The sequence below is a fragment of the Cimex lectularius genome, unplaced genomic scaffold (genome assembly GCF_000648675.2).
Source record: "Cimex lectularius strain Harlan isolate CLEC.00 unplaced genomic scaffold, Clec_2.1 scaffold513, whole genome shotgun sequence".
NCBI classification, from domain to species: Eukaryota; Metazoa; Arthropoda; class Insecta; order Hemiptera; family Cimicidae; genus Cimex; species Cimex lectularius.
Window position 1 is genome coordinate 1 of NW_019393114.1, and position 23,055 is coordinate 23,055.

At 33.4% G+C, this 23,055-nt stretch overlaps 1 protein-coding gene across 1 annotated transcript; it reads left to right on the plus strand.

The window, feature by feature from the left end:
- The first annotated feature begins 1,483 nt into the window (after positions 1-1,483).
- On the plus strand, positions 1,484-16,460 carry LOC106665200 (pupal cuticle protein 27-like). The gene is made up of 3 exons (XM_014391458.2): positions 1,484-1,577; positions 9,327-9,700; positions 16,033-16,460. The coding sequence occupies exons 1-3, from the start codon at positions 1,566-1,568 to the stop codon at positions 16,349-16,351; spliced, it is 705 nt and encodes a 234-aa protein (XP_014246944.1). The 5' UTR covers positions 1,484-1,565; the 3' UTR covers positions 16,352-16,460.
- Positions 16,461-23,055: the final 6,595 nt, after the last annotated feature.

Genomic DNA, 23,055 nt, shown 5'->3' on the forward strand with positions numbered 1-23,055 from the left:
GACCATGGACAATATGAACTTTTTTGTTCATTTTAGGGTGAAGAATCTACTGGAGAAGTTTGTAGCACGAGTAGCAATTCACCCTGTATATAGGAAAAAAGAGAGAGAGAGAGAGAGTAAGTGAGAAAAGGAGAAAAGTCAGAAAAGAGTGAGAGAGAGTGGGAGAGAGAGAGAGAGAGAGAGAGAGAGTGAGAGAGAGAGAGAGAGACAAAGTGAGTGATATGGTGACGAGGGGAGATTGAGAAGAAGAGAGAAGTGAAAAATGGGGAAAGAGCAAATTAGCAAGACCAGAGAAGAGAAAGAAAGAATGAGTGAGAAAGAGAGAGAGAGAGAGAGAGAGAGAGAGAGAGAGAGAGAAAGAGAGAGAGGGAGAAAGAGAGAGAGGGAGAAAGAGAGAGAGGGAGAAATAGCGGTAAGTGCTTGCTATGTGTGTGTGTCTGTGTTTTACATTAGTTGTAGTTTATCATATATCATGATGGATCACAATCATCACAAGATCATTTATAATCTATAAAAATCAACTAACTTTTTATGGTAATTCAGATGTCGCGAGATGCGGTCGGGTGTGATGTAGGTTTCAGAAAAACATTTTCTTTATCGTGACAACGTTTCGATCTTTTATTGAGATCATCTTCAGGACCTGGGATTTACAAACTATGTTTACATTTAACAAATACATTTAGGATGTGGATAAGTGAATTTATACAATTCAAAATATATTTTATATTCAAACAAAGTATTTCTACTCACTCAAAGTGTTTGTCTTCTTTGTAATTGTGCGTTGGCACGATAAAGAAAATGTTTTTCTGAAACCTACATCACACCCGACCGCATCTCACGATATCTGAATTACTATCGATTAACGGTCACTAATCTCTACACATAACTTTTTATGTATGATTTTTAACAGCTTCGTAAATTGACTCCAGGAAAATGTAATATTCTGAAGCTGTTTGTTGAGAATGGACTTTGATGAGGCAACAAGCCCATGAAAATAAACATATATTTAATTTTTTAAATTTCTATATATAATATATCAAATTTATTGTGTATTAAACCTTGTCAGGATGCCGTGATGTATTAAAGAGAATTATGACCAAATTTCCTATTTTAAAGAATCGGTAAAGGCAATTTATGCTAAAATGTAGGCAACTTGGATTCATTCAAATCAATCGTAAATTGATGTTTTAACGTTGTCCATTTTAAAATACGCCTGTCAACGGAGTTCGTCAAGATGGGCCAGTGAAACACTTGTAGTTTCATCAAAGAGCCGACATCAACTCTAGCAAGTCCATCTTTCGAATCGAACGAGGTCCCACGGAGGCGTGTCTCCCATTACCATAAATATAGTATGATAAATAGCCACCGGTTGACCACAGCGACGACGGACCTACGGAGCCATAGGGTCAATGAAGACCTGGTCATTATCCCTTTTGGTCAAGTTCAAGGCTGATGTTGCGTGATGATGAAACTGGTCCAAAATCAAAGTGGGGGAAATAGGCGTTTCTTAACTATATAAGGGTCAAAAGTGGGAAGATTTTCATATAAGTGACTGTCAAAGAAGAATGATGCATTTGGTAAGTGTACTCTTGCTTCTTTACTTTTTCCTGTGTAATATATCCAGAAAGTGCCGAATTCGACCTAAAAATTACTGTCACGTCAGTATCGTCCATTCACCCAAAACAGCATTTCTGAGAAAACCGTGTACTATATACATACAACCATAATCTTACCTTACTTAACAACCAACTTTATAATCTCAAAATTTAAAATACCAAATTATTAGTGTTGCCCTTAGACTTTACTTGAGTTCATCCCTCGACCATTTCAGTCAAAATCAATATAAGAAAAAGCTTTACTTACTATACAATTTTTAGACAGTCTATCGGTATATAAGTTAGGGAATATATGCCATCTAAAATTTACAATATTTAGGCATTTATGAATTCGTAGGATTCTTGTGATAGTGAGAAAGTATGGCGAATCTAGAATTTTCTAAAGAGATTTTCGGAAAAGAAAGCACCGTTTCGCGTTCATTCTCCATGTTTATTTTATTGTTAGATTTTTACGCAGTCATAATTTTATATATTTCAATATAAAAGATTTCTGTCTATTTTGTGTATACTTCATGAAACGTTAATAAGTGACAAGCAAAAAAAAGTTATTATAAAATCAAACCACATGAAGGTATTTAACAGGTTTTGAACAAAAAAATCTGGATATTATGGCATTAAAAATTTATTTGGTCAACATTTTATTGTTTTAATAATGTAATTTAGACATGCCTGATTGTTAGTAGAATATGCAGTTTTCATACTAATGTTAATAGTTTTTTTAAGAATTTGTGCAGGAGTAACAACATTTATACAACTTTTTGTCTATAATCAGTCCCAATTGCAATAATTTGTACTTCATTGTTTCCTGTATTATTGATTAAGTGTAGAGACGACTATATTTTCTTTAGTAATAAATTTGTGGTGATTAGAGACCGTTAATCGATACTTATTCAGAAATCGTAAGATGCGGTCTGGTGTGATGTAGGTTTCAGAAAAACATTTTCTTTATCGTGCCACCGTTTCGATCTTTATTGAGGTCATCTTCAGGGCTCAAAGTGTTTGTCTTCTGTGTAATTGTGCCATTCTTGCGTGTCGTGTTTAGTGATAAACTTGGGGTTTTAAAGTTTAGAGAAAGCTTAAACTAAGGAAAACGTTTATACAGTTTTCAGTAAGGGATTAATTTTAACTGTTTGTGAATTACTGAAATAAATTAAAGTCAAATGGATCCTGTTTGATCAGATATTAAGTTCCTTCATAACAGATTAGCCAAAGAAACATAATTTATACAACTTTCACAATGTAATCAAATTGAACATCCAGCCACTATAATTAAATAATTTTTACTTGATTACTTTTTGAATTATGGATAAATTTAAAGACAATTTGTTTTTGTTATCAAGTAAAATATGCAGTTTAAAAGTTCAAAATTGCATAAGCAAAAAAAAAAATTATTTATATAGTTTCAGCATGAGATCAGATTTAACGACTTTCAGTATAATAAAACCAATTTTATTGCATTATTTTTTCTTTCATTTATGAATAATATGTAAAGAGAAATAGTTTCAATTTAATAGTATATGCTGTTTTTTAGTTTAAATTAGCTTACGTATTTTTATAAATTTCAGTCCAGAATCAGATTTGAATTGAACGTATAAGACCATATTTTTTATTTTTTGAATTATGGATAAAATTTAGGTCTAATTCGTTTTTATTAACTAGTAAAATATGCGGTTTAAATTTCAATATAACTTGGGTAAAGATAAAAATATTTTTACAACTATCAGAAATCAGATTCGGAAATGAGACAGTATAATATTTTTTTTTATTGTTTCTAAGCTTGTATTGTGGAATCTGCATCTGTGTAAATTGACGGGAAAATTTTTCTAGACAAAAAATAAACAATGAATAAACACTTGGCTAATTTCAGCATAATAAGTAGAATAAACTTTGCTATAAAGGCCAATCGCAAAGCAAAATAAAATCAGTCGCGTTTAGTTAAATATGCTTTATTTTATTTTTGGTTTGTAGGTAAAAGTTTACAATAACCTTTGGAATATGACGGCTCCAAAAAAAGGATTATTTTGTTTTTTAAAAAAATCCGCTTCGTTTAGTTCAAATCGATGTTGATAAAAATGAAAGACTATCAATAATTTATTTTGGAAACGAAAACCCTTTGAAAGTACAGAATTGTCTCTCAAAAACAAGGCGGAAACCGAAGGACAACAGGTGCTAACGAACTTTGACAGTTTCGCGTGAGCAATTTTTCTATTATTAAAAGAATAGTTGGAAACCGAAATAGTTATAATTGAATAATAAATTCTTTTAATAGTTGTGCAGGAGGAAAAATGATAATCTGCAAAAGAAGACTTAATTTTATGATTTTTCTGTTTTCATTCAAATTTCAATCCACTTTTTGCTCTTTCTTAATTGCTAGTTGTACTGTTTTGTTCACACATAGCAATTATTAAATTCTTAAAATACACAAAACCGCGTTATTTTTGTAAAACGCTAACGCCCCGTGCTAAACTCTTATTTTTGCGCTTTTTACCTTAGGAAAATTTGTTTACTGACTAAAAGGTCAAAAATTTTGCATAAAATACGCTGTTTGCCGAGATGAAAGAAGTAGGAAGTCTGGACGTCGTGTGATGTAATTGGAAACAAGTTCAGGGTCGACGACTTTCATTCACCTTCCAGGCCGGTACAAAACCGAGACGGCCACCGTTCAATGTACCCGTCCCGATCTTGATCCTTTCTTCGGATGATTGTTGCCGTTTCCACGTCGTTAGGCCCTTTAATGAATTTCAATTAGCAATCCTATTACCGAAAAAAAAGTAAATACCAGTTCGTAACATGAAGAAGGAATTAAATTGCAACGGAATAATTGACCCTATTTCACCAATTTCTGCTCACTTCTTCACTAATTGGGTTACATTAGTGATTGCAAAAGCGATTTCCGACCAAACGCCAATTACTTGGATTTCAACTCGATATGGCATATGGCATAACAACAGAAACCAACAACACACTTATTCTAGGGTGTACATTTCATAGTTGATATAAATTTAATGAAAATTCGTTTTAATTACTTATTCAAAGCAATTGGAAATACAAAACATAATAAATAATATTATTAAATGCAGAGAGAATGTGGTATGAGGAAGGGAATATAAGTAAGAAGGATATTCAGAACAAAACGGGAGAGAGACAGACAGACAGACAGAGAAGGGAGAGAAAGCTAGATAAGAAGGAAAGAAAAGAGCAAAGAGAGAAAGAGATTGTGAGAATGAGATGTGAGAAAAAAGATACGTGCGTGTTTTGTTTTTGTGATTGTTCGTGTTTTAAATTAGCTGTATTTTGTTATTATGTAGCATGAAGAATTTCGAAATCGAATCATTTTGTTGAGAAAGTGATGTAGATGTAGTTGTAATTTCAGGGTATAGTATACTGCGCCCTTTAAGAGCTATTGTATCCCCCGTTCTCTGCCTAAAGCACATCGGTGAGTCCTATTTCATCAAGAAACTTGATTAATAGGCCCGGTTTCTGTGGTTGAAGCTCTTCTATGGTCACATTATATAACCCAAAACATTTCTTCCTGCGAGCTAGTGTAGTTCCGCAGTTTGTTAGTAGATGTGTTGGTGTCTCTTCTGCCTCCTTGCAGAATCTGCATGTGCCATCTTGGATTATTCCAATTTTCTTTAAGTGTCCATTTAATTTGCTGTGTCCTGTTAGGAATGTTATTAGGATTCGCAGTCTGTTCCTGCTTCCTTTGACACATTCTCTAATTTTTTCCTACCGAAATTGTTAGAAGATTCTTGGATTGTCTATGTCCAATAAGTGAATTCCAAAGTTCACTCATTTTCTTTTTGTCCTTCTGTCTGAGATATTCGTTAATAGTGTGGATTTCTATGCCACAGAAGGGTTCAGGTCCTATCAGCGGTGTAGCAGCCCCTTTTCTTGCAAGGGTGTCCGCTTTCTCGTTGCCTTCTACTCTCATGTGACCTGGGACCCAGAAGAAGCTGACTTTATTCTGCATACCTAATATGTTTAGTGTGTTTTTGCAGTTCAGCACCATCCTTGAACTAATGATATTTGAACTTAGTGCTTTGATGGCTGCTTGGCTATCTGACATGATAGCTATATTCTTGTTTTTCTACCCTTTGCTTAGGTTGAGTTAGGTACATCTTCCGATTGCATGAATCTCAGGTTGGAAGATACTGGTGTGTTTTCCATGGGTTCTGAGTATTTGGTTCCAGATCAAAATACTTCTGCCCCTGTACCTTCTTGTGTTCTAGATCCATCTGTGTACCAGAGGATGGTGCCATTTTTAAAAGAGTTGTTTCCCTCTCTTTCCATGAGAAAGTGGTAGATAGATAGATAAATAGAAGGATAGACAGACAGTGTTAGGTAGGAAAAAAAGAGAAGAGAAAAGAGAGAAAGAAATTGTAAAAATTAGTGGTGCGAAAAAAGAGATAAGTGCGTGTTTTTGTGTGTGAGGTTATTGGTATGTGATTTAAATTAGTTGTAGTTTGTGGTTATATAACATGATGGATCCCGATCATCAAAAGGACAACTTGATGAGAAAGTAATTGATAGAGGGATATGCACATAGATAGATAGGTAGATACATAGATACAGACAGAGAGACAGAGAGAGAGAGAGAGAGAGAGAGAGAGAGAGAGAGAGAGAGAAAGAAAGAGCGAGAGAGAGAGATTATATCTATGTAATAGTACAGTTCATATAAAAATAATAAACATAATTTTTAATTTATAATTTTTAATACCAATTTGAATTCCCTTTATAAATTTATCAATGCAGTTCTTAATTAAAATGTAACATACTTTTAGCATTATTTACTCCATAAATCTTTTAAACATAGATTTTATTACAATATTTCCATTTTTTATTTTATTTTTTTATTGCTAGCCGGTTATAATGATAAATCGGCACTAGAGCGTAGAAAATCATAAATATTCATTAACGCTATATAATATTTATGATAAAATTACTATTTAAGAAGAGCCTATAAAGGAAACTAGCTGCATTATAGTGTTTTTAATTTATCCCTTATTCAGAACTTAAAGTTTTTTTTATTTATGTCAATAATAAAATTTGATAACAAATCTTTATTTTTATAATTAAAATTTATAATTTTAATATCTTTTTCATTTCAAAGACTTTTTCAATAATTGTTTTAAATTATTTCGTATTGCATATACTTATTAATTTTATGAAAGCATGTAGTAAGTTAAAACTAGATGATTTCATGGCGATAAAAATTTTCCTAGAGTTATCGGGAAATCTCTATTCGCGTTCTCACGGTTATATTTCTTTGCAATGTTGTTTAGTAAGCCACTATAAACCAATCCATAGAAATGGAACATTTTCTCGAGCGAATATTCTCAACTATACTCAAATGAAACAAGTTTCTATTTCCATGGCAACATTTTTCCGATGAATTAAATGATTCTATGGAAAAACAATCGAATTAATGAAAAATCCTTATAAATGTTGGTATTTCTATGGCAAAATTTTTTACAACTAAACGATTCAACGGAAATAAAAATTTATAAATCCACGTAAATACAAATATATATAGCAAGTAGTGACATTTTAATTAAATGACTTATATATGAAATGTGTATTTTCATGTCTACCGAAATTAGTTGAGCTAGAACAATAAATTTTAATTCAATCATCTTCAATCTCCATATTTATTTTCATTTTTCATTTCATTTTTCAACATTGTATTATAACTTTTTTTATAAATAATTTAGTCTATACGTCATATTTAACTATGTTTAAATTTATGCAGTTTTATCGAAACCTTAATAACAATCTTTCAATTAATTAAGGTTTTTAGTTGAGATAAAAAAGTCAGTGTCACGAGCGGGATTCGAACCCACGACGTTCGGCTAGATACGCAGCTGCTCTACCACTTGAGCTATCGTGACTTCCATCCACTCGGACACCAACTTCCCATCTCAGCCGCACCTTTTGAATTTTCCTTCCTTTTTGCCTTTTTTTCAAATGTCGTGTAATCTATTTGATTCTGATCAAAAGGTGGGGTTGAGATGGGAAGTTAGTGTCCGAGTGGATCGAAGCCACGATAGCTCAAGTGGTAGAGCAGCGTCGTATCTAGCCGAAGATCGTGGGTTCGAATCCCGCTCGTGCCATTAACTTTTTTTCATCTCAACTAAAAACCTTAATTAATTGTAATGTATTAAATTGGTCAAGCGGACCACGAAATTAGTGAACTTAAAACCTGAGTTGGCTACGAAATAATTTATCTATTAGACAGCACACTGTTACAGAGTATCATTTTGCATATTATTTAGAAAACTATTTCTCGAAAACCTTATCATTTTAAGGTAAACATCAAATTTTTAGCGAGTACTTCCAACCGTATTGTCATACTTGATACAGCGTACTTTTTTAGGATTCGATATTTAATTCTTAGAGGATTTTGATTTTTTGATAGATATATGTTTTAAAGTAAGCAGAATAAGACCCTGCATATTTACAAGTGTTAGATTTCGATCTATAACTGCAATTTGGCACTATTATCATAAAAACAAACCCAAAATCTAAACAAAAAATTCTGTGACCCTCGAGGAGGTTACGATAGCTCAAGCGGTAGAGCAGCGTCGTATCAAGCCGAAGATCGTGGGTTCGAATCCCGCTCGTGCCATTAACTTTTTTTCATCTCAACTAAAAACCTTAATTAATTGTTAGGTTTTAAGTAACAAGTTGAGATTAGAAAATAGGTTTTTAAATTTTACAAAAATTATAACTTTGTACGGAAGTTATCTTTTCACAAATTATCCTGAAAAGGTTCTTTCTATCCAGTTTTTATTTGATTTTTGTTCATGGAATACAATATTAAATAAAAATATTGTTAATATATAATGGAGTATTTTTTTAAGATATAGATTTCCACGTTTTCTTTCTAACGATTTGGATCCAAAGTAACACTAACATAATAGAACTAGAAGGACAGATATTTTGGTAGATGGTTTCTTAGAGTTTCTTTTGTCTCGGGAAATATTTGTCGGCCGAGATGGGCAACCGGTGCTCATTGTGAAACACATTCCAAGCAGATATCGCCCGTTTAATAGGTTTTCAATAACAGGAACGTTTTACGAGAGCGGCATCCTATTAAAAGCTCTTGATGAAACCGGCTTCGCGCCTTTCTATAACCCCAAATAAACCAACTTCAACCTTGTTTTTAATTATAGGCAGAGTGGTAAATATTGCTATAATTTTTAACGTGTTGTTTTGTAAATTGAGTTGCGTTAACATACTACAAAGTACATAGTTTCAAACTTTTTATATTTCAAAAGTACCAGCCTTGCTTCATAACCTCTACCCTTTGTAGTTTAAAAAGTTTAGAATCTAAATGAAAAATCTACTAAATGAATAAGGTAAAATCAGTAAATAAAACTGTTTCTTAAGAAGACGAAACGCGTTTGGGTGAAGGGTAAACCTGCAACACCGAAAATAGAGTTAACACATTTCTAGCAGTTTAACACAAATTCTAGAATTTGTATAGGTAAAGTTATTTTATATGTACTGAAAAGTTGATCAAGAAAAGCAAAGCCGTTTTTTCAGTGCTTTCAGTTGTTACAGTACAATCGTTAAATTCTAGCACAAAATGATAGGCTATTCCAAGTGTATTTTCACTATCTTAACACAATTTATTTACTTAACCTGACAATATTTTCCAAATTCTTGTAAGGATTCGCCTTAACCTGTTTTCATTTTTTTTTTCAGCTGCTTCTGTTCGCAGTTGTGGGGAGCTCTCTAGGGGCGTCGCTGAGAGTCAGAAAACAGTCAGGAGGGACGGTAACATTTTTCAACCAAACTTTCCCAGCTCCGCCAGGCGTTCCACAAGAGACGATAAACCAATTTCAAGGAGCGTTCCAGCAAGGTTCAGGATTCTTACCCCAGCCGCCATCACCACCGCAGGGTTTCATTCCTCAAAACCCCGGTGAATTTTTACAACAAGGCGGTTCAGGATTTATCTCGAATTTCCAGTCTCAATTGCAGCAGGACGAATTGGTCGGTAGAAACGAGCCTAAACCAGTTGTACCGATCGTCACCTATCAATTTACTCCCAACTCCGTCGATGGGAGCTACCAATTCAGGTATTTAGAAGTTTACACTAAAAGCATTTTTTCCCTTACGAATTCTTCAAGTTTTTACATTTGTTGATATGAGTCACAGTTGTTATGAAAAATGGAAAAAACTATGTAGTATTTCGTAATTCAAAAGGTAATTAGCTATGGATGTCATGCTTGCTGATTGGAATATTATCATTTTTTATTACTAGTTGGTTGTAGTAAGAATTCAGCTTAAATTGGATTTAGTTTGGATATGGCCTAAATTCAGGACGATGAGACAGTTCGGTTCCCGATTACTCATCATCAACAAGACAAGAGGATCTTTAACGTCCGCACCTAGCTCATGGCCTTATCGGACGTTTTGATTCTCAAGATGAGAGCTGACGCACCTCCACATACGACGGAATAGTGTTACCGCCGCAGCTTTAGTGTCGGGCGTAAGGGTCGGTAGCCACGCTCTCCGCTTGTCCACTCCCGAATGGTCGCACGCGAGGGGCTAACGGGCCGAAATACATCAGCCCGTCCCCCCCCCTCGCGTACTCCCAAGATAGAGAAGGCGACTCTATCTCTCTGAGTGTAGAGGCTCCTCCAGCGTAGAAACTTCCGGGAACGCCCCGACAACGGTTTTAGATTATAGTGGGATTGCTACCCACCCCCTAGATGAGCACTGTCTACGGTAAAAAGTCTCTTATCGAGCTCAGCCTACACCTGCTGCACGCATTCGAGGGACGCCATAGGTCTAGCCTAGGTGGTCCGATCCTTCGCTTCCCCAAGGGTACCACGCCGGTCATACGCACAACAATGCAAAGCATACTCGAGTCAAAGACGCCGACTCACTACCCTTTTCCAATCGCTTACTTACGCATTCGAGGGACTGTAGCATAATCATGACGTCTTCAACGCTTACATGCTGTCGTCCGGTCGCAACGTCTCCCTTGAGGACCGGGGGGTAATACGTTGGCCATACGCAAGCTTCACGAAAGGTCCCAAGTAGAAGACAGCCTCTGTCTAAGTTCCCGCCAGAGGCGTCACCACAAGCCATCACGAGTCCATCCCAACGTGACTCGGGCTGGTTTTTGAAACATTTCAGTCACCCCGTGGTATAGATGGCCATACAACCCTCCCCCGTCTTTACATACAGGATCTGGTGCACTGGCCCTCGTGTGACTCTGCTAAGGCACCCGCCGCCCCTGCCGACTCTCAGGCCGACATAAGACAGCTTGTGCTTTAGAGAGGTTGCCACGCCCTCTGGGCTGCACCATTATTTTGTGCCCGGATACCCCCCTTGTAACCAAGTGTTAGGAGGGGTCACAGGATAGAATGAAGGAGTTCGGACTGAGAAAAGGGGCCGTGGAAGGGAACACGAGGTGAGCCGTTTCGGGGTCTCGAGTCTCAACCACATTATACCACCCGTCGTCGCCGTGGTTCCACATAGAGTGGGCCATGACTCCCAGGGTGGGTGAGGCGAGATGGCCGTTAAAAAGCCGAACTAGTCGGCCGTATCCCAGCCAGTCGCCTCCGTCTCAGCCAAGCATGCATCGACATTCACGCAAATAAATACGTACTGACTATTATAACTACATGAACTTCTCTGTTTTACACGAATCTATGTCGTACTGTATTTTCTCATAAATTGACGTTAATATAAACATCTGAATATAAAATTAATTTGTCATGTACGATCAATAGGTTCCTAAGAAATAAAATGAAATTTAAATATTTTGTAATGAGATTTCCTTATGACATCTGCGCGTGATTAAACAGTATTTAATTCATTTTAGATCATTTTGTTATGCTTAACTTTGCTGTTTTGGTACGTTAAATATTCTTAGATACCAGGCTGATGATTATGGGTTTAAGGATAATCAGAAATCCATATTAATAATTGGTAATAGTAACGGTTGGTTAAACATCAGAAATTGCAATATTTTTTTGGGTAGGAATTATAATAGATAGTTATGAATAAATTTTTCACACCCTAGTTCTCCCAAAATCGAAAAAGTCGCAAAATCTTGTTTTTTTGTGAAGAACTGGTTAGTTGTCTTTTCATAAACTGTACATTTCGAAGCAGCTTCTTCATACAATTATCTTTATAATAATTCAGGTGCGTCTATTATTGGCAGGTATTTGTACTGTTATAAAAATAGTAAAATGTTTTGGTTGGATTGTAACGTACAATATTAGAGGACAGCGTTGGCCGAGTCGTTGCCACGTTATCGGTCCTGCGTTCGAATCCCTGCACCGTCCATGGAATTCGTACCTTTTTGATTCTCTTCTGAAGGGGAAAATTATTCATTCGCTGTGGAATAAGGGAATTGTTTTGTTTTTTTCGTACACGTACGATCTTTAATTGTGTACCATTGTTCCAAACTATTCACTATTGGATTCAGGATAAGTTAGTTATATGTACATAGTATTTTAAAGTGGTTTAATCCCTCTAGTACAACATAAAGGGGATGGTAGATGTAAAGACCTTCTGTATGGATGGAATTAATTTACTTTACTTTTAAAGTAGAATTGTACCTCCATTTATAAATTTCTTCATTTTCATTTAATTACATAAATATTGTAGATCTTTGTTTCCATTGGGTTTAGACTTAATTAACTTATTTGTTAGCCATTTAATGTGATTAATTTTTATTTTTAAATACAATCGAAAAGATTTGATTATCCAATGTTTCCAAATTTTATTGACATCCTTTCCATCAAAATTTTTCAATTTTTCCGGCACAAAAAACAAAACTGAGTACCGTTTTATGGTAAATCTTATGAATCATTCATTGCAAAAAAATTTTTTTAAACAAAAGGTTATCGTTGCACGGGTGAACTATGTGCAATAGATTGTTCATGTAATCGAAACTCTGTACATAGATTTGCAGTTGTAACGCCTGTCTACGATAACACTTAAGATTATACAACCATTACATAAACCGTGTGAATTTGAGCTTTTTGATTCTCTATTGAAGGGGAAAATTATTCATTAGCTGTAGAATAAGGGAATTGGTTTTTTTTTCGTACACGTACGATCTTAAATTCTGTACCATTGTTCCAAACTATTCACCATTGGATTCAGGATAATTATAGAAAGGCGGAATCCCGATTATCCGAGGGAAAGGATAACAAAGGATAAACAGAGGATAGCCAACAATAGCAAAGTTCAAGATCGTAAAGAATCTGCCAAAGTCAAACGAAAGAATGCGAATGTCATTGTCATTAGATGTTACGCCTTAGTTTAATAATTAACCAATACAGTTATATAGCATGGTTGCACTTTAATGGTTACCTTAATCAATTTGCGTTTTAAATAAATTCCAGTACATTGAAGTATAATTTTATGTATATAATTACTTTCGTGTTGGTAAAATCTTTTGTAGTAATTAGATAATTTTTTAAAAATATTTATAAAAATAATGCGTCCTATAAAACAAATATTCTTCGAGTAAAATAAACTTATTCAATTTCACAATTGTCTATTAAGCATCCTATATTCTAATTTTAAGCTTTTATACTGATGCTTCTCGTTGAAAAAGATAGCTTTTGGGTTACAACCGGGACTTTATGTAGGCAGTGAACTGTGCTCTTTTGGAGACGCAGCAAACCTTGGGATAATCCACAATTGGAAATCTCTCCGCCAGATTACGGTACTCGCTTGTTTTTGTATAACTGCACATTTTTAGAAAACAGGAATGTAAATCTTGCTATTGTTTACAAAAATTAAAATAAAACAATAATTCTGCGTGCTATTAGCTTGTTCTTAAAATGATATTTAGTTAGAAGTTAACTTTTTAACAAATCCTTTACTTAAAATCTAGTTTGTTTGTAGCATTTTGTCAAAATCGTACAATCCGGGTAATAAGATAAATATGATTGAGAAAAACATAGTCTACATTAAAAATAAATTGTGTTACTGAAGTTTCATATATATTTTCAGCAGCTATCCGTAATTTTCCCACGATTTTTTCAAAAAGCCGAAAATCAATAATTTGCGCAAGAATAAAGTATTGAAGTTTTTGATAATCGCGAAAAGTTAAAAAGTCAACGATTTTCGAGTTTCTTTTATCTTGAATATTCTTTCATTACCTTTGTAATCTCAGCGCAAAATATTTCATTGTTTATTTTCCTAAAAATATAAGGTTTTATTAGAGACAATTTGATCTTATATATTGTGGTCTAAATGTTTAAAATTGTGTTTTTACAACGAACAAAATATAGACTTCAATAATAATAATCTTATATAGCAATTACAATGCAAATTACTTTTTCATAAAACATCAAGTTATAAAAAAAAATACTATGTGTGGTGATTAGTGACCGTTAGTAGATGATTATTCAGAAATCGTGAGATGCGGTCTGGTGTGATGTAGGTTTCAGAAAAACATTTTCTTTATCGTGCCAACGTTTCGATCTTTATTGAAATCATCTTCAGGGCCTGGGATTCACAATCATTGTTTAAATTTAACAAATACATGTAGGATGTGGAAAAAAGTGAATTTATACAAGCAAAAAATTTTTTTTATTTTATTTTTATATTCAATCAAAGTATTTCTACTCACTCAGTGTTTGTTTTCTGTGTAATTGTGCCATTCTTACGTATCGTGTTGAGATTTGTTTTTAATGTTTTTCTTTGTAAATCCCAGGCCCTGAAGGTGATCTCAATAAAGATCGAAACGTTGGCACGATAAAGAAAATGTTTTTCTGAACCCTACATCACACCAGATCGCAATTTATTTCACTACAAATATTACCTCTAATATCAAATTTATCAAAAATTAAAAATGTTTGGTTTACCCAGTATATCTCATCGTTTCACTATGAAATATACACTTTTTCCACACGATAAAGCAACGCAAGTAATTTAATTTCATTTATACTAGATGGACGAAATGTAAATAATATTGTTTAATAAATGGCATCTTCGACTAGTAGAAGATCCATTATGTTTGCGTTAAGTTGAATTATTATGTGACGAAAACTTTGAAGGATTATGAATAAAAGGTTTTAATATAAGGTGATATTTGATATTTAAATTCTAACAACAACTTCAACGTTTGAAGTCACGTTAGCTCAAGTGGTAGAGTAGCTGAATATCAAACCGAAGGTCGTGGGTTCGAATCCCGCTCGTGACCCTGACTTTTCTCGATATTTGTTGTTTTTTTAATTGAAAATACTCTACTGTTTGTTTTCATATTTCATTTTGAATGTATTTCGGGTTATTCTATAACTCGTCTTTATATCTCAACACAATTGTACCGTTCTTTACAATACAGTTCTCATAATTTATTTTACATAAAATAAAAATATTTTGGCAGCAAGAACTCATTAAGGGTAAATATTGTAAAATTACACAAATTACATGTTACAATAGAACTTGTGTTTTTGACACATTAAAACATCTTTTCTTACGAGATAAAGCGTTGTAAACCTTTTATTTACAGGTTACATAAGGTGAAATACATAAGGTGTATTTCTGCACGATTTTTTTAAACTAATTTTTAACTTGACTTTGTCTTAATGACATACTGAAAACTTTTTTTTTGTTTACGCTGGCATATTACCCATGAAATTTTCTATTTTAATTTAACCCGCTCGACAGTAAAATTAAAATAGAAAACTTTATGGGTAATATGCCAGCGTAAAGGCAAAAAAAAAGTTTCTGTATGTCATTAGTTTTTAAACAACTTTCAGAAAACTTTTATTACATTGAAAACATTATCTGATTATAAAAGTTTTATTGTTTCAAATATGGAATGTAGTAGAAAAGACGGATTGAGCCCTGGGTGTTTAAAAATGAATTTTAAAAAAAAGTTATTGTTTAATCTATACACCAAGAACTAAATTTTTCGAAAGGAAAAGCCAGGGTTTTCTTTAATTAAAGAAATTATAACTTTAAACCATAAAAAATACATAGTTAAAGCAACAATAGCATTAATATTTAGAATTATTATTTTTATCATATAACCCACCTTGCATAATCTCAGTTATTATTAATCTACAATAATTCCATGCTTTTTTAAAATGCCCATGTTTTTATATAAAACATTAATTCCATGTAGAACTATTTTTTAATTTAGAATATTTTTATAACTGACATACAGTTCATCTGAAAAATCTAGGATTTTAATTTCTTTGTATGTGATACTACAAAAAAGCTTGATTTTGACCCCAAAAAGTTGTTTTTTGGCGAATCAAGCCAAGTGATATTGACAAAAAATTGGATGTTATAAATTTGCTCTCTGGGGAAATGGGAAAATCTGAAGTAATGTTAATTAAGTTAAGGTGTTGATAACGTTTCAACGAATTTACATCGGTTTTTCTGTTCTAATTATAAATAATAATAAATGGAATTTGTGTTTCAGTTATGAGTCAGGGGATGGGACGAAACGAGAGGAATCAGGGAGCCAGAAAGCAGTGGGCGAACCGGCAGAATTGGGTACAGTGGCCAAAGGGTCCTATTCCTACACAGACCCCGATGGGAATTTGGTCCAAGTCAGCTACACAGCAGACGAACGAGGTTTCGTCCCGACGGGATCTCACCTGCCGACTCCTCCGCCTGTCCCACCAGAAATTCTCAAAGGTCTCGAAGCTTCCGCGGCGAACGAAGCGGCACAAAACAACGGAGTTATATCTCCGTCATACAATTATTTTTTCCGAAACGCATACCGCAGGCATTATTGATGTAATCAGTTAATTAATTGTACAAAACAAGCTCCTCCTATGATTTTGTTTGTTCACACGAGCAATTGTTCTTTCTTTTGTTTTATTTGTAATAAAACTTTTTATAACTTTATTGTTTCTGTGACCTTTTGTACCCAATGGCAGGAGTTGTTTTGAGACGGGCAGTTAGTCTTAGGCCCTTTTATACGATTCCTTAACTATACTTTCACTATTTTCCCCCCTAGATCCTTGGGAAGGTGATATTTAGGCTCATCCGTACCCCTACTCCATCTCCTGGTGATTTATTGGAGAGTTCCATTATGGAAGGTTTAAAAGGGGCTGAACACGCGTACTGGCCACATCCACGAGATTGAGTTTCCTAACACGTTTCGCAACTCGATAGATGGGTTTAATAGATTGACAAACGATCCAAAATATAATTTGGCCTAAACCATTATAAAATCCACACAATTGTACGTTGTAAAAATGTTCAATGCCAATGGAAAAATATGAATCCTTCATAAATATTAAAACTAAAAATATTCGTGACACGTGAATTGAACTTTTCTTAATAACAATTTTCACCATTTTTGGGACGACTGAATGTTTTATGTAATAACTCATAATTTTTTATTTTCGCACATGCTCTCATGCTTTCTATTTTAACGCTTCTATTGTTCGATAAATTAAATATACTAGGAAAGTTATATTTGGCACTAACAGTATTTAGAGATATCTACAACATCTAGTAACATGTAGTAAATGTTTGTCGCTTTTTATTACATTACCAATTAAAATTTGCCAATCGGCAGTAATTATATTAAATGTACTTTTTGTGTGTTGGCATCAGATTGATCTCGAAGTTGAAAATATGCACCCTCATTCTGGTGACTTCCTCAATTAATCACGTCCTTCGANTATAAAGTAACGCTCAAATTAAATCACATCCTTCTGATTAATACCACCTGAATTTATTATCATTATATACGATAACAGTTTGTGAGTAATCAAGGAAGCAAACTCTGAGGAACACAATAACGTTCATTAAAAAAAAAACTAATGCATGTACGGATTACTCTCACATAAGTGACAACAAATGATCTATTTGACAAAAATGATTTAAACCGGCCAAACGAGGGAGGACGTAGGCTCGTAACTTGTCGTCAAGAACGCTTTGGACAGATGATCACTGACTCTTTGAATCTTACCAAATTCAACACCATTTGAAATAAAGCCTCTATAATAAAGGAGATTTGTTGTGGTTGAACAACTTTTACCAAACCAGTATGAAGTTTTAAAGGCTACGGAAACAAACTCTTGAACAAACGAATTTCATAAATGTTGCCATAGTAAAGAATATACTTACGGGTCTGTAATTAGATGTTCTAATTGCCGTTTTTATTCTGTATTATCTGTATCACATCTAACGACAACTCCATTTTTCTACATTTATTTACTGCGCTTTATTTTAAACGATCAGGTGAGTAGCCTTTTTAATCTAGCAGTGCAAAGCATTAGTAAACTTGAATAACGCGTTTCGCATTTCTTCTTTCACCTTTTCTAATAATTTTCTAAAATGAAATAATGAATTATTTTTATAAAATGTTTCTATGAGCATTTTCTGTTGGTTTATTTTATAATCCGCTCGGTGATTTTTCAATGAGAACGCTGCATTTAGGGTGCTAATTTTGTTTAAAAAAATTAACGATTGATTATTTCAGTAGTGTTTTAATTTTAATTTTCTAATATTATCGTTAACTTTTATAAAGGATGCATGCTTTTGATGATGTCAATTTTGTGACCCAATGGGCATAGCATAATTAAGGTGAAATTGAGATAGAGAGGCAGAAAGAGAGTGAAACAAAGAGAGAGAGAGAGAGAGAGAGAGAGAGAGAGAGAGATACGGGCAGACAGAAAGGCAGAGAGAGTGAGTGAACCAGAGAGAGAGAGAGGGGGAGAGAGATTTATAGTGAAAGAAAGAGAGAGATTTATAGTGAGAGAGCGGGAGTGGGAGAGAAGGAGATATGGCAAGTTAGAGAATGATAGATAGATAGATAGATGGAGAGATAGATAGATAGATAGATAGATAGAGAGAGAGAGAGAGAGAGAGAGAGAAAGAGAAAGAGAGAGAGTGAGAGAGAGAGAGAGAGAGAGAGAGAGAGAGACGGACAGACCGAAAGGCAGAGAGAGTGAACCATAGAGAGAGGAAGAGAGATTTATAGTGAGAGAGAGAGAGAGTGAGAGAGCGGGAGTGAGAGGGTAGGAGATGAGATAGAAAATGGTAGATAGATAGATAGAGAGAGAGAGAGAAAGAGAGAGAGAGAGAAAAAAAAGAGGGTGAGAAAGAGAGAGTGAGTGAGATAGAGAAACGTGTATAGGTATTACTGTGAAACATGAATAGCATTGAAAATGGAATTACGTTACATAAAATACGACTTATGTATGAACTATACACTGAATGATAATTCTGCATATTTTAACAAGTTTATACATTTGTAAAATACTATTTAACCAGTTAAGAAACTGTAAATACTTGGAGATGACAATATACAAATATTATCAAGCAAAATACATTATTTAACCGTGTTAATTAGGTTTTGAAGAGAATTATGATTTTTGTCAGAAGCATTTCGAATAGATTTCTCTCGTCACAGAGAATAATCATGATAAGATAACATAATATTATATGCTGTACAGGAAAGGCAAATATCAGACACAAAAAAAATCCATTTAACTTTCTTAACTTTTCCATTTAACAGTAACTTTTGAACAAAAACATGTTAACTATTTTTTAAAGAAGAATTAGACCATGTTNATTCAGAATAAGATGTAACGCTTCTTCTACAATTTTTTTCCAGTTCAGAATATTTGTAATACGTTACACACGCTATCTAAAGAATATTAAGACAAAATTTTCTTCAAAATATGCCACAAAAAAACAAAAATCCAATTAAACGTATGTATTATATTAAAGAAATAAATTATCATATCAAAATTATATCAGGATGTCAGACGCAGTTTTTTTTTTTTTTTGGAGAAATGCTAGAGTAAAGTTAGGACGCAGTCAATGAATATTTTGAAACTTTTCCTACGATAAAAGTTTAAAAAACGCCTTAAAAATATTTGAAAATGCGATGTATTGTTAATCAATTTTTAATTATTTTATTTATCAAAGTAACTATTTGGAGTGCCATGATGTATTTCGTTTGTCAATAGCCAGCCATATTTTGTATTACAGTTAATTTATTGAATAGCTCAGGAAATTTGAATAGATATTTAAACTACACAGTTTCATTTTTGATTGAAATTGATATTGCATTGGATAATGAATGTATATTGAGGTCCTTTTTGTTATACTCTATTTTATTGTGTATGTAAACAAACCATTTTTGAACAGGACAATATATTCAATTGTGGTTTAATAAGGAAAAAAGGGACCTTGTTGATTTCAGTTAGGTAATGATATTAATTCTCATTCTCCATCCACGAGTAACGAAATTATGACCAAGTTATTTTATGTAAGACTGTCAATAATTGTAAAATTGAAATAAATTGATGTCGGGATGGGTGTTGAGGGGAGATTAAATCGCGGCGGGATCCAGCATCCAGTCTCCAGAAGACGTGAATGTTATGGGGAAGGTTGTTTGTCAAGGTTGTGGAGATGAGCATTCGTTAAGTAACGTTGAGCAACCCCGGCTAGAGAAAGTCCTGTAGAACAGGACCCAAGGTCGGATCCACGTATTGAGTAATACTCTCACACTCTGCAGTCAGTCTGTCAGCGTGTTAACACTTTTCACCCGTTCAACGGGACTTGCTCACCGGGAGCGGTGAAAGGGCTCTCTTTTAATGCACGTAAAATATTATTAAAAAATTTAATTTTGAAGGTAGACTTATTGTCTAACGAATGCACAAATGTCCCATAGTTGCCAAACATTGAACAAACAGGGTTATCTCTAAATATTAAATTTGATTTGTTTTTACAAGCGAAAATTAAATAAAACTGCACATCAATGTATCATTGCATGGATTGCTTTGATTATGCTTCAATAAAAACTTTCTACATTATAAGTTTTGACAGGAAAAGGACGATTTTGATAATATTGACTTCAAATTAGTTCCAAAATATCACCTCCTAAAGGTTTTACTTCCAAGGTAAACCTACAGATGTGGGATCACCGATTTTAAGTAAATATTTTTGGTAATACTAAAACAAAAGAAATTACGTACAATACCAAGCGTTCTTGCCAATTTTTTTCGAGCGAAAATTTTTTTTAGGCAATTCAATTTGGTTTTCTGTTTTCGTAGTGTATTACTTCAAGATTTACGCACAGTTTAAAATCATTAAATAGGATGTTTCATAGCAATTATAAATACACATTTTTAGGCTAGGCTAATCTGATTGGTGGTAATTTTTTTCTTCAATGACAGGTATTTCACATAAAATTTCATAAATTGGAAAAATCCATAACGTAATCATATTAAGGAACATAATCAGCATAATTTTATTAAAGAATTAAATGAGATTAGCTAACAGTTGCAGTTACCAAAGAATGTTTCTAATAAAGTAGATAAAAAACTTTTTTGTTTGAAAAATTCATAACGATTCAGATTCGTTTTAAAAACAGTTTAAAATCATTAAGTAGGCTTTTTTCATAGTAATTATAAATAAACATTTTTAGGCTAGGCTTATCTAATTGGTGGTAATTTTTTTCTTCAATGACAGGTATTTCACATAAAATTTCATAAATTGGAAAAATCCATAACGTAATCATATTAAGGAACATAATCAGCATAATTTAATTAAAGAATTAAATGAGATTAGCTAAAAGTTACAGTTACCAAAAAATGTTTCCAATAAAGTAGATAAAAAACTTTTTTGTTTGAAAAATTCATAACGATTCAGATTCGTTTTAAGAACAGTTTAAAATCATTAAGTAGGCTTTTTTCATAGTAATTATAAATAAACATTTTTAGGCTAGGCTAATCTGATTGGTGGTAATTTTTTTCTTCAATGACAGGTATTTCACATAAAATTTCATAAATTGGAAAAATCCAAAACGTAATCATATTAAGGAACATAATCGGCATAATTTGATTAAAGAATGAAATGAGATTACATAAAAGTTACAGTTACCAAAAAATGTTTCCAATAAAGTAGATAAAAAATTTTTTTGTTTGAGAAATCTGTAACGATTCAGATTCGTTTTAAGCTCAGTTTAAAATCATTAAATAGGATTTTTCATAGCAATTTAAATATACATTTTTAGGCTAGGCTAATCTGATTGGTGGCAACGTTTTTCTTCAATGACAGGTATTTCACATAAAATTTCATAAATTGGAAAAATCCATAAAGTAATCATATTGAGGAACATAATTAGCATAATGTTATTAAAGAATTAAACGAGATTACATAAAAGTTACAATTATCAAAAAATGTTTCCAATAAAGTATATAAAAAATATTTTTGTTGAACAAACCCATAACGATTCAGATTCGTTTTAAAATTATTAAATACGATTTAATAGCAAGCCCTTAGCAATTATATTCATTTTTAGGATGGAGTAATCCAATTGCTGGCAATATTTTTCTAACAGTATTGTACCTATTTGATAGTGGCATTCCCATGGCATCATGGTAACAAAGATGGACAAACAGCAATAAAGTTCGGCTGACATCCAAATTTTTCCTCAGCGTTGAAAGGAGACAAAAAGCAAAGTGGCTACACCCCGACTACTGGACCACCCAAATGCTATCAAGAAATGGAAACTTCGCAAGCTATCTCCATAAATGTGAGAAAAGAGAAAGCCCTTTATCCTCCGTTTGCAGCACTGGAGAAGTCGCCGAACGTAAACTCTTCAGCTGTACCAAATCCAATGGAAAGAGAACGTTTGCGAAAGACCATCACCTCAGCAGAATAGCCGCCTAATCTCCATAAACTAGCCTGTCATATCAAATCATTTGCAGCACTAAAAGACTTTGCCTCAACTACGCATAAATGAACATGTCCCTATTTATTCTTATTACTAAGTCCTAAATATTGTTGTTACAGTTTTATAATTTTTATAAGTACTTTTTATTTAAGTTTTATTACCGTAATTTATTTATTTATTGCATAATTAAACATAGGTTTAGGTTTAGGGTTCCGGGCTGTTTTCCTCTTCTTAGTAAAAAAATTTTAGATAATATAAATATATGGAAAATAAAATCAAGAAAATGTAAATGTGCAAGAGGAGACCAAGAAGGGAAGACCTTTTGTTTTAGGTTTCAAAATGAAAATATTTGGTGCAATCTCAACACGACTCGCAAGAATGGCACAATTACACAAAAGACAAACACTTTGAGCCCTGAAGGTGATCTCAATAAAGATCGAAACGTTGGCACGATAAAGAAAATGTTTTTCTGAAACCTACATCACACCAGACCGCATCTCACGATTTGTGAATAATGAATGAAAATATTGTTCCTTCGAAAACCGACCAGCGGTCTCGCCTGAAGGAAAGATCGTTAGGCGGTAATTTTATCCCATTTATTTGAAATCCCTTAGATATATACATTCGATTAAGTTAAAGCTTTTGTCCGCCGGTCTTCCTCAGGTACCGGGGGGGGGGTGGAAAGGGTAAAAAAAAAAAAAATAATAGTGGCATTCCCATTCTTTCAACCTGTACAAATAACCACTATTTTTCGTGGTCCGCTTGAACAATTGATAACATTCAATTAATTAAGGT

Excerpts from the sequence above, each read along its gene's own strand:
- LOC106665200 (XM_014391458.2), top strand. Across the intron at positions 9,701-16,032 it reads GATGGGAGCTACCAATTCAG|TTATGAGTCAGGGGATGGGA; the intron begins GTATTTAGAAGT and ends TTTGTGTTTCAG.